Here is a 12,630-nt window from a genome sequence, read left to right as displayed (position 1 = left end):
GCAGCCCCTGCCCCGAGCCAGGTGTTTTTAGAGCTGGTGATTGGTCGGGGACCTGCTCTTGTACCTAGTGCTAAGGATCTGGGGCTTGCACAGGCCGTGATGACCTTTGGCCCCATGAGGATGGGGGAACGGTGCATCTGGCACACAGGAAGAATGGCTCAATGAGGGGAGTGGCTTGGTGCTGGCGCTACCCATCTGGGGCCCGGAGAGGGGCTGCTCGTGCCTGGGAATGGAGTCTTCCAGGTGCTGTCTCCAGCTCTGGTGATCGATCCCCCCCCCCCCCGCCCCGTGTGTATGTGTGGTGTGTGCGTGTGTATGTGCACAGGTCAGAGGAAGACATCCAGTGTCCACCGCTCATGCCCTCTGCCTTCCTTGCCATCTATGGTCGCTCAGCACACCTGCTCCTCGGCGTTTTAGGCTGGACGGGCTGGCCCCAAGCCCTGGAATCCACCTGCTACCACCCACTGGCCATACTGATTTTTCTGAAATGAGTTCTGGGGATTTGAACTCGGTCCTCATGCCTATTTAGCATACACTCTGACTCACTAGGCTACCGCCCCAGACCCAGAAGCAATCCTTTCACTGATCCAAGAAATGGGATCGGAAAATGGGGCCTCGGAGGAAGGCCACACGGTGTGCAACTCTTGGGGGGTCCAAGCTGGGCAGCCTGATGACTCTAGACCAGGGTGGTGATGCCACAGGAGGCCGCCAGATGGCAGGAGAGTGATTCTTCTCGCCCACCACACTGCTCTATTTCCCAGCAACACGGTCAACCTTAACCCTTGTCACCACCTCACCCAACTCTGTCCTCTTCCCCAACTGTGACTAGACAAGCCCAGGAGGAGGGCTGCGGCCATCCATGCAGATTCACACTTGTGGTTGGCCAGGGCCCAGTCCTTCAGCCTCCGCAGGCCCCAGAACTGTTACCGTGCCCAGACACAGGTGTGTGACCCTGACCCATCCAGATGTGGGCTTGGCCCCACAAGCCATCCTTGCTTATTCGGCTAGAGTGGCTAGTCACGGAGGCCACCCTCCCTCCCCGACCTCAGCCCTGCAATCCCGAGGTCCATCACCAAGCCTGTTGTTTTTCCGGGATGGGACACAGGAAGGCAATTACGAACGACCTCTCCATCCTGTAGCTCTTAAATTGTTTTAAAGATTTATGTATGTTTTGCCTGCATGTATGTCTGTGCACCAAGTAATGTCTGGTCAGAATAGGGTGTCAGATCCTTGGAACTGAGTTACATATGGTTGTGAGCTCCCATGTGGGTGCTGGGTACTGCACCTGGGTCTTCTGCAAGGACAAGTTCTCGTAACGATTGGGCCATCTCTCCAGCCTCTAGCTCTTGAGTTCTAAACAAGACAGACCACTCTGGCTTCGAGACCTTTCCAAAATGCTTGACCAAGCTCACCTCTGTGCCTAGCTCAGCAGCTGAAGGCTGCACCCTCAATTCTGCCCCCAGCGTGTGGGGTTCCTGTCACTGAGAGGCAATGCTGTATGGCTCTAGTCTCTGGGCGCCGCTCTAGGTCAAGGACCCTGGATCCTCCACACCGATTTCACCATCCCAGGCTCCCAAATAAGTCACTCCAAGCCATAGTATTTTTCCAATTAAATTTTTTCTTTTCTTTCTTTCTTTTTTTTATGAAAAAGATCACACAGAATTTGCCAACAAACAAAATTCCAAAAGAAACGTTAAAAAAAAATCAGGAAACAGTAATTACCCCCCCACACAAAACAAAACAAAACAAAACCGAAGTCTGGCTTTTCCTTCCTTCAAGATTGTCTGCTCAAAGCCTCCGGGGACCCCACTGGGGTCTGGCAGGCACAGGGGGCTGGTTAAGTGCTTCGGGCTGAGCTGGGGGCTGGGCTCGGGGCCCCTCCATCTGTCTCCATCTCTCGTCCATTTGGGGGCACATACAGTACACGTGGGCAGGGGTGAGGGTGCAGGGGAGTTGGGGGGGAGGCATGAAGCCGGTGCTAGACACTCACAATCTAACAGGAAATAAAAAATAATATTCTGCACGTCAGAATGTGTTTTTTTTAATAATTTCATAGCTATTTTTCACAGTTTTAAAAAGTTTATATATATATTTATATATATTTATCTTTATATATATAATTAAAAAGTTGACTCCATTTAAAGGTGTATGATACAGGGGCAGGCTACAATAAACTGTACAGTTAACCCTTTCGGATCCTCCTGGTGGAGGGGGCCGGGCAGGCCATGCCGGGCGTGGGCGCGGGTTTCAGCACCATTGGGGTTTTCTGTAGTGTAAGGGTCTGGGCTGGGGGGCCCACCAGGTTTGGTGATGCTCCTGGGCTGCCCTCCCCTGCCTTGATCCCCAAGTCCAGGCTGTCCTGAGAGGGTGGAGGCCGGGCATGCAGGCGTCCAGATGCCCAGTGATTGGTGAAGCTGGCTGGCGTTGGGGCCCTCCCGGCCCATGATAGAAGGCCTTCGATGGGCTCCGTGCTGGGTGTGGTTGAACTCTATACCAAGCAGCAGGTTGGGTCCTTGGAACTCTCCCTCGCCCCATCCACAGAATCAGAAAGTCTCCACAGGCCCAGAGCTCGGAGGGCAGTCTCACCAAGCGCATACAAAGTGCTGGAGGGAAATCCCCTCTGAGAGGACCCTGACGGGACAGCAGAGCCGGACCCCGATAGCCGGAGGGGGGAGGAGGGATGACCGGAAAGGGTCTAGATGTGTGCACATGTGCGCACACACGTGCATGCATACAGGCACACACATGTACACACTCGCACTTGCCCGGGGCGTCCACCTGGCCACATGCACACGCCCACGAGCACACTGGCATGCACACAACACACATGGTCCCGCGCCATGGCAGTGGTGGGGAGGGGGGGGGGTCTCTGCGGGCCCCGCTGGGTAGGCGGCACTCAGCAGAGCACAGGCACGCCGTCCGTGGAGAAGATCATGCCTGTGGTGGGCTCATAGGTGCCCGCGAGGTAGTACAGGCCCTCGCTGTCCTGGTATTTCTTGGTCTTCAGCATCTGCTCGTACTGCTCCAGGCCCACCACCAGGCACTTGTGGGACACTGTCTGAACGTCGTTCTCATCCACATGGGAGGACTGGTACAGGGCACGCTGTGGAGACACAGCGTAGGTGTTAGGGGCTGGAGGGAACCTTCCTGGATCGGGGGGGCCCTGGGATGCTTTAAGGGTGCAGACCCGAAGAGCATTATAGAGAGATGGAGACAGAGAGGGAAAAACGGGAATAAAAAGAGACAGCAAAGGATGGAGAGAGAGACCACAAGAGAGAGAGGCGGAGACTGACAGAGACCAAGAGAGAAACAGATGGCAGCAGACGGGGCCCAAAGATAAGAATGGACAGACGGTCTGTGCTAACTCCTAGAATCAAGGTCCTCATCTTAAAAGCAAGTTATGAGGACCCAAGTTCAGAACCCACAGAGTTCATATACATAGCAGGTGGGCGTGGTAGCCCACCTGCAATTCCAGCCTCGGAAGACAGAGACGGGACCTCTGGGGCTAACCGGCCAGTAAGATCTGGGCTTGATGATCAAGGAAGACTCCCAGTGCCCACCATGGGCCTCCCCTGACAGATATGAACATTCACAGTCGCAGACACACAGAGAAGCAACCGAAGAACAGAACAGATGTGCCCCTAAACGATACTAGGAGGCACCGAGCCAAAGGCAGAGTCATTGAGTAGCGGGGACAGAGAAGGGGACCCCAGTAGCTCGGAGCCACAGACACAGAGCCAGAGGCTTGAAGGGGCAGAGCCTGCACCCCAGCGCCAGCCCACTGCTGCCATCTCACCTCCATGAAGTCCTTCCTCTGGCTGGAGGCCCGCAGGGCTGCAGGGAGACTGCGCCCCGACTTCTGGTCCCAGTGCTGTGGGGACAGAGAAAGGGATGGGGGTCAGCAGTCTGAGCAATCTGAGATTTCAGGTTGGCTAACTACACCAGTTCCCCTGAACTCAACCTCCCCACCTGTAGGGCCACTGTTCTCAGCACCCAGATGCCCAGCCTCAAACTGTGTGATGGTATGTATGCATGTGTGTATTGGTTTTTTTGAGGCAAGGTTTCTCAGTAGCTACGGAGTCAGCCCTGGAACTCACTCTGTAGACCAGGCTGGCCTCGAACTCACAGAGATGCGCCTGCCTCTGCCTCCCGAGTGCTGGAATTAAAGGTGTGCGCCACCACTGCCTGGCGATAGTTTTTAACTGTCAATCTGACACAATCTGGAAAGAGTTATCTGGAGTCTCAATAAGGTACTGACAGGTGGGTTGGATTGTGGGCACATCTGCTGGGGACCATCTTGACTTTGTTAGTTGAGGTGAGAAGAGCCAGCCCACTGTAGGCAGCAAGCTTCCCTGCAGGGAGCCGTGGACTGCAGGAGTAGAGAAAGTGAGTTGAGCTCTAGGTATGAATGCATCCATTTTCTCTGCCCCTGCTGTGGCTGTGATAGGACCAGCTGTTCCCACAGAGGTGGGCGGTTACGTAGTAGAGCTGCCAGCTAAAGGAAAACCCTTCGTCCCGAGCTGCTTTCTGTCAGGGTGTTTGATCACAGCCACAGAAACGAGACACCATGGGTCTGCCTTTACAGACCAGACTCTCTCCAGTTCCCAGCAGGGAAGGGCTCACCTGGCCCTCGTGGAACTGTTTGCCCGGGCTGGTCTCTTCCGGATGGTAGAACCACTTGACGCGGACCACCATGTTATTGCCCCAAGACTCCCACATGCTCTGGATCCGGCCAATGTAGGGCAGGTTGGGGCGGCCAGCCGAGAGGAAGACCGCGCAGTCCCCGATGCGAATCATCTCCTTGCCTCGGACGATGGCTTTGTAGAAGAGTTTGCGAGCCTTGCCCTTCATGCCTCGCCGCTGTGGGATGGATGGATGAGTCAAGGGCCAGAGCCCAGCACTGTGCCCAGCCATCCCACCAGCCAGGCCCTGTCTGGGCAGGCCTGGATTCCCTCATCCTGGACCTAAATCCCCTGCCACCAATCCTGGGGGTCTGGTTGGAAGGGATGCCTTAGCTTGAGTCTGAAAGCCCCAACTCCACCTGAGTTCACACACTGAGGGCTTTTATTTAATGACCAGCTGGTGGCGCTACTAAGGGAGCGGAGCCCTTAAGAGCTGGCGCCCAAGGGGAAGTAAGCGGGTCACAAGGTCTATCAAGCCTCTGGTTCTTTCCTGTTTCCTGGAAGCCAAGAGGTAAGCAGGTTAGCCACGTGCCCCTGATTTAGTGCAGACCCACGCAACGGAGCAGGAGCCAGCGGATGGCAGGTGGACACAATGAGCCACACAAACTTTCTTCTTTACAGCTGGATGATCTCAAGTGTTCTTATAGCAACAAAAGCTGTCCACTACACCCCTACTCCTCCTGTCTTTAGAGGGAGTGATGGGTGTGTGCATGTGCATGTCATGTATGTACATGCAGGTGTATGCGTGCAGGTGCATGTGCGACAGCCACAGGTGTCTTTATTGTGCTCCATCTTGTCTATTTTTTTTTTAAATAAAAGCTGGCTTTATGTGTGTCTGAGTGTATGTGCACGTGTGTGCGCAGATGTCCACAGAGGTGAGAGGAAGGTTTCAGATTCTTTGGAACTGAAGTTACAGGTGTTTGGGAGCCGCCAACGGAGGTGCTGGGATTTCAACTCTGGGCCTCCTGACCGAACACCAAGTGCTCTAGTGACGTCTGGGACGTTTCTCCTGCCCCTGCACCTTTTTTTCCTCCTTTTTTCTTTCTTTTCTTTTTTTGAGACAGGGTCTCACTATGTAGCCCTGGCTGGCCTCGAACCCACGGAGATCCGCCTGCCTCTGCCTCCCGAGTGCTGGGATTAAAGGCGTGCGCCGCCATCCGTGGCTCCACCTTATTTTTTGAGACATTATCTCACTGAACCTGGAATTCATCAATCTGCCACTGAAAACTCAGGAGGGATGGGAGAGGGGAAGGGACAAAGAAAGTGCCCCTTCCCAAACAGACCCGATTCTGACATTATTGTACCCCTGCCTCTCCAGCCTCACTGAACCTAGGAACTGACACCACACAAGCCAGGGGCTCCTCAAACCCTGAGGGAGGTCACTGTTAACTCCCAACTCCTAAACCTGCTAGGGGGACACAAGTGGGGTAGGCAGGTTACCCTACCTGATAGGGGCATCCCAACTGATGGGAGTATAACTCCCAACTGATAGGAGCATCTCCTCAGAGCTATTCACACAGCCCTGGGCGCCCTGACCTAGGCACATGGACGCTAAGAGCAAATCCAGGGTGCGTCTGTGGGTAGGGAAACCAACACATGAGCCTGGCTACTAAGAGACCCTAAAGGCTCTAGATTGTCTTGGCTGTCCAGGATGGGGTTACTAGGAAGTGGTGAGGGCACAATAAGGCGGGGCTAGCAAGGTCACTTAGGTCATCAAGGTTACTAGGTCACTAGGTCATTAAGGTATGCCCTCAAGAGAATTCAAGGCCTAGGACTCTCCCTCCTCCTTGCTTCCTGCACATGGTGTGAGAAGTTTATGCCCACATATGCCTCTTCGCCTCTTCACTAGGGCACCCAGCACTTCACCAGGGACCAGAGTGAACGGTGCCTAACACTGGTCTCGGTGCCCAGTCGATAGTGTGTTCACCCTGCATGCATGAAGCCCTGGGTTCCATCCTTAGCATGTCATAACCCGGGCACGGTAGGACATGCCTGCAATCCCAGCACCCAGGAGACAGAGGCAGAAATGCAAGTTCGTCCTTGGCTAGACAGAGGGTACTCTGTTGTTACTGGGAAGGAAAGCTGGGCGACACACAGGTACTCGGGACCTTTCACCCACATGTACGGGGTGGGCTGCTGATCAGGAGGACTGTTAACCATACCACACGGAAGCATCTAGTACAGCTACTAACAACACCTCCACTGAGGCATGGATGTACATGTGAAACTTGCCCCACATATACTGCATGTATGTACACGTGGACATGCATGACTTTATTCCTGTATGTTCCTATGCACAGTGTTCATGTGTCCATGATCTATTTATCTGTCTGTCGATCTGTCTACTTTTTTTTTCAAGACAGGGTTTCTCTGTGTAGTCCTGGAACTCGCTCTGTAGATCAGGCTGGCCTCGAACTCACAAAGATCCGCCTGCCCCTGCCTCCTGAGTGCTGGGATTAAAGGTGTGTGCCACCACCGCCCGTCTCTAAGGTCTATTTATGATAGTTACTTTTCTCACTGCTGACCAAATACCTGACAGATTAAAAAAAAATGAAAGAAAAGAAGACTTTAAATAAGAGAGAAGATTTACTTCTGGCTCATGTTCTCAGAGGATTTAGTCCACGGCTGTTTGACCCTGTGTGCTGGAGCAGAACACAGGGTAGAGAGAGGATGTGGCAGAGGTAAGCTGTTCACGTCACAGCTGACCAGGAAGACAGGAAACAATCAGCAACCACAGAGACTCCGGATCCACCCCCTACTGGCTTACTTCCTCTAGCCGGGGACCACTTTCCACAACAGCAGATATGGTGCCACGCCAGGCACCAGGTGCAGTGTGGTTGGTGGGGGTGGCGTAGGGTTTGGCACTCTTCTATTCGTGTAGCAGCACCCGTAAATGCACCATTACGTGCCTGAATGTATACCCATGTGAGCACTTGGTGCCTCTGCACGAGTAGGCGTGGGCACACGTGTACACATGTATGTATACTTTTTGTACACATAGATGGGTGGATGATTCACGGTGAAGATGGGGAGTGCTTGGAACCTGCTTCTGGAAGGGCAGCCCTGACTGTGAGAGTAGAGGGGGGGACCCATGACCCCTGGCCCACCACACACAGGATAGTTCAGGGGCTACACAGGGTTAAAGCCAGGCACAGTTGCTAAGACCCAGCCTGCACTTCTCTGAACGTGAGGTTTATAAGCTGTTGATACTGAGGCAGGAGCAATGACAGCAGGCTAGCTGCTGAAGGGCTTGGGAGGGTCCTTTCCGGCTGGAGCACAACAGGAGGGCCTGTGTGGGTCCCTGCAGTGTCCACACTGGAGCCCCAAAGGGAAGGTTGTGGAACAGGTTGGGCAGGGCCACACTATACAGGACACGGACTCTGGGCTAAAATGAATTTTGGAGCCCAGGGTGTTCTTACGTAACTCAAGGCTGCCCCCATCCACAGCTCCCTTCTAGGAAATTACCTGGGTGGGCTTGCCAAACCACTTCCAAAGCTGCCTGGCGGGTAGGAAGGCAGCGATTTTAGGCCGGTTCTCTACGGATGGCAGCCGCTGCCGCTTGGCCAGCTCCTTCGTGGTGGGCAGGTGTACACCTTCTCTCTTCTTGGGTCGGCTCTTGGCCCCAGCCCCAACCTGGGTCTTGGGTTGCAGAGTCTGCTGGGGCTGCGGTGGGGGCTGGGGCGGTGGCTGGGCGGTGGGGGCTGCCTTCTTGCCCGGGGAGTGAGCCGAGGAGCGTGCCTTGCTGGGTGGCTTGGACACCTTGGTGGGGAGCGCTGGCTGCGCGGAGGGACCTGCTGCGGGTGCGGGGGCCGCTTCATCATCTGAGCTGCAGGAAGAATCCTCGTCTGTGGTGGAAGAGGAGGAGGAGGAGGAAGAGGAAGAGGAAGAAGAGGAGGAAGAGGAGGAAGAGGAGGAGGAAGAGGAGGAGGAGGAGGAAGAGGAGGAGGAAGAGGAGGAAGAGGAAGAGGAGGAGGAAGAGGACGAGGAGGCAGGAGAGGATGCCCTGGAGCTGGCAGCACTGCAGGTCCGACCCGCTGCACCCCGGCCGTCCTCCCTGCTCTTCTCGGTGTCTTCTTCGCCTTCTGTTTCGGAACCACTGCTGCTGCTGCTGCTGCTGCTGCTACTGCTGCTGCTGCTGCTGCTGCTGCTGCTGCTGCTGCTGCTGGTCTCTGACTCCTCAGCCCCATCTTGTTCAGCCTGGGTCTTGTCTGAGCTATTGGAGTTGCCAGGATCCTCTAATGGAAGCCCTGGCCCGGGCTCCTGAGTGAGGTCTCCCTCCAGAGCCTTGGGCCAGGCGGCCTTGGGTTCACCGTTGCCAACAGCTGGCGGGTAGCTACCCAGACTGAGCAACCCCGTGGACTCCGGCCAACCCCCGGGCCCTGGATCTTCCCGCAGGAGCAGGGCCTCTTTGGCCTTCTTGCTTTTAGGGGACATGACCCCCTCATGGTCCAGTTTGACGAGCAGTTCATCCTCTTCCCCTGGCCTCCGGGGACCTTTGGCGCCTGACCCCTCGGCAGCCCGAGCCTTCTTGGGTTTGGGGCGAGTGGCAGGCATGGTAACAGGCATACTGATGAGCGGGGTTGCAGCAGGGGCTGGTAGCTCCCCAAAGGGCTCAGGAGCTGAGCAGCTGGAGAAGGTGGGTGGCATGGGGCTGGGTTGTGCAGAGACTGAGCGAGCTTTGGGGGCTCTGGCCCGCTTGTCCACTGGTTCTGGGGGACTCTTCTTGGAACTTGGGGTGTTGATGGGCTCCAGGGCCAAGGGAGCACTGGGGACCTCATCCGTGGCTGCCCCCTCCTCCAGCACAGCAGCTCTGTCTGATAGAGAGGACAACTAGAGGTCAAGAGTGGGGAATGGTGGGAGAGAGGCGGGACTTCCTGCTGGGTGAGCTGGGATCCTAGTCAGAAGCCCTCAGGAACCCTGGGCAGGGACCAGGTCCTTCAAACGCTCGCCAACGTTTCTAATCAGTGTATGAACCAGGTAAAACTGCCCAGCAGCATGGAATTCTCACAAGACAAGAGACTGATCATTCATGGGAAGCCCCAAGCCCCAGAATCTTATTCCCACAGTGGTCTCATCCCCGTACTTCTCAGGCCAGGGACAACTTACCACTCTTGGCTTTGGCGCCAGGTTTCCGTCCTCGTCCTCTGGCCTTCCCCGCTGTGGCCTCCTGAGGCCCTGTGGTGGCCCCTTCCTTGCCTTCCCCAGTGTCTTTGCTGGTCTTCCTGCTACGCCGTTTTGCACTGGGCACTAGGAGTGCCGGGGATGGCTCAGCACCTACAGGACAGAGCAGATGGTGGCTCAGGTACTAATCAGGTTTCTTGACATGCACTGGGATACCCTGCAGCCAACACACGTGAGGGAGTTCAGCAGTAGGGCCTAGAATCCTCTAGTGCTGGAGGTGTGGCTTAGTGGTAGAGCTCAGGGGAAATTGCAAAGCAGAGGACTCCTGCCCACCCACCAGCATCCAGAACTTCAGATCGGCTAGAATCCCCCAGTGAGGGGCTGGGGTGTGGCTCAGTGGTAGAGCCCCTGCCTAGAATCCCCCAGTGAGGGGCTGGGGTGTGGCTCAGTGGTAGAGCCCCTGCCTAGAATCCCCAGTGAGGGTCTGGTGTGTGGCTCAGTGGTAGAGCCCCTGCCTAGAATCCCCAGTGAGGGGCTGGGATGTAGCTCAGTGGTAGAGCCCCTGCCTAGAATCCCCCAGTGAGGGGCTGGGATGTGGCTCAGTGATAAAGCCCCTGCCTAGAATCCCTCAATGAGGGGCTGGGGTGTGGCTCAGTGATAAAGCCCCTGCTTAGAATCCCTCAATGAGGGGCTGGGGTGTGGCTCAGTGGTAGAGCCCCTGCCTAGAATCCCCCAGTGAGGGGCTGGGATGTAGCTCAGTGGTAGAGCCCCTTCCTAGAATCCCCCAGTGAGGGGCTGGGATGTGGCTCAGTGGTAGAGCCCCTGCCTAGAATCCCCTAGTGAGGGGCTGGGATGTGGCTCAGTGGTAGAGCCCCTGCCTAGAATCCCTCAATGAGGGGCTGGGGTGTGGCTCAGTGGTAGAGCACCTGGCTAGCTTATACAAGATCCTGCATTTCATCCCCAGCAATGCAAATAAAGAAGAGAGAACCAAATGCCAAACTGAGCCCAGAGATATGTGGAGGGAACCTGGGCAACAGTAAGCAGGCAGAATATGCTACTGGGTAGACAGGCAAGGGCCGGGCCTTCAGGGATACCCCCTCGTCCCCCTGAGTAAGTTCATCACTCACACTGGATTTTGTAGTCAGGCGGCAAGAGGCGGATGTGTGAGAGGGGAATCCTGCCTGTGTCTCCGTCATCAAACTCCACAGTGATCAGGTCTCCATCATCTTCCAAGTCCAGCAGCCCTGAAGGGAAAGGCCAGTCAGGGAGGCTCCTGTAGCTGCAGGCCAGTCCAGAGGCACCGCCTTAGAGGACCATGGGATATATATACACCGTTGTGCAGGTGTGGGCATTAAGAGCCACATAGGTCAAGGACAGAAGGCCAGCTCTCTCATTTCCAGCTGCGTGTCTCAGACTTTAGGGTGAAGAGATAGCTGACTGCACACATACCTGGGTTTGCTCACACCTAAGCCTCTCCCCAAAACCATTTTGTAAAAGCGTTACCAGTACATCAGCTCTGAATATCAAAGACAGGAAGTGGAGCATGTATCTACATTCCAGAAGATTCCATAGGGGCGGTCACAGTTGACTGTGGTCTCATGCAAGTCATCACTCAACCACAAAGCCTGTTTTTTACTTTTATTTGTTGAGACAGGACCTCATTTAAGTTGCCCAGGCTGGTCTCTGAATTCACTCTGTAGCCTGAGGAAGAGGCCTTGACCTTGTGATCCTCCTGCCTCAGCCTCCCAGGTATCTGTGGTGGCAGTGCCTGGATAGCTCGGCTTTGGCTTGGCTGTTCTGGAAGGAGTAGAGGCCAGCAAGGCCAAGAACAGAGGAGTCCTCAACACCTAATGAAGGAGCCTGCCTAAGCAGCTCAAATCAGAGATCCTCACAGCTCTAGACTGAAGGGTACTGGGGACATCCACACACTGAACGCGGGGACACCAGCCCCTTCGCAATATGCAAACGCCAAGCCCACATCCCCAAAGACACGGGCCTTGTGACACTGGCCAGCTGAGGGGGAAGGACCTACACAGGCCAGTATTGGGGAATCCCTGAGCAGAAGATTCCGCCCACCCACCAGCATGCAGAGCTCCAGACTGGCTCTTCAATCTCTCCTCATGAAGGATCAACAAAGATGCCAGGGCCATCTCTAATGAGGAGAAGAAGAAGAAGAAGAAAAACCAAACCAAAACAAAACAAAAAACTAACCCAGACCAGGAGGGGACACAGAAGGCGAGAAGGAGCCAAGGGAATCTCAAACAAATGAACAAATCACCCTCTCTGAGAGTCTTCAAAAACATGTGTGCTGATGGAGCAAAGGTTTGCTTGCAAATTAACCCTCAAGGGAGCGGAAAAAAAAATCAAGCCAGCAGTAGTGGTGCATGCCCATAATCCCAGCACTCCAGCGCCTGAGGCAGGAGGATCAAAAGTTCTAAGCCAAGCCTGGCAAGAAGGCTGGGCAGGTAAACATGCTTGCTGCCAAGCCTGAAGACAGGAGTTGCATTCCCCGGGAGTCACACGGTAGGAGAGAACAGACTCCTGCAAGTTGTGCCCTGACCTCCACGTGGATGTCTTGGCATGTATAAGCCTGCACTCACGCACACGTGGGCATCCTCACAAGATCGCAAACCTAGAGACAATGAGAAGACTAAACAGTTCTAAAGAGAGAGAACAGCAAAACGAGACTCCTATAATGATATAGGAATTACTATTTTACTGCGTGTGTATGAAGTGCGCGTTTGGGTAGGTGCAAGTTCACACGTGTGTTTGTGTGTGAAGGCCAGCAGTTGGCAACGGGCATCCTCTATCTCTCTCCACTTCACAT

The 12,630-nt window shown here is 55.0% G+C and overlaps 1 protein-coding gene across 1 annotated transcript in view; it reads right to left on the bottom strand.

Annotated features, from left to right (window-relative positions):
• Positions 1-1,598: 1,598 nt before the first annotated feature.
• The window catches only part of Tnrc18 (trinucleotide repeat containing 18), a 93,704-nt gene continuing 82,672 nt past the window's right edge, over positions 1,599-12,630 (bottom strand). The window contains 6 exon segments of the mRNA XM_087903318.1: positions 1,599-3,103; positions 3,797-3,871; positions 4,624-4,860; positions 8,148-9,496; positions 9,789-9,956; positions 10,931-11,047. Of these exon segments, the coding sequence (XP_087759444.1) occupies positions 2,897-3,103; positions 3,797-3,871; positions 4,624-4,860; positions 8,148-9,496; positions 9,789-9,956; positions 10,931-11,047 (2,153 nt within the window). The 3' untranslated portion in view covers positions 1,599-2,896.

The sequence above is a fragment of the Myodes glareolus genome, chromosome 2, assembly GCF_982192425.1.
Source record: "Myodes glareolus chromosome 2, mMyoGla1.1, whole genome shotgun sequence".
In the NCBI taxonomy this organism is placed as follows: domain Eukaryota; kingdom Metazoa; phylum Chordata; class Mammalia; order Rodentia; family Cricetidae; genus Myodes; species Myodes glareolus.
The sequence above is the reverse complement of the archived record's forward strand: the minus strand, read 5'-3'. Positions and strand labels throughout refer to the sequence as shown.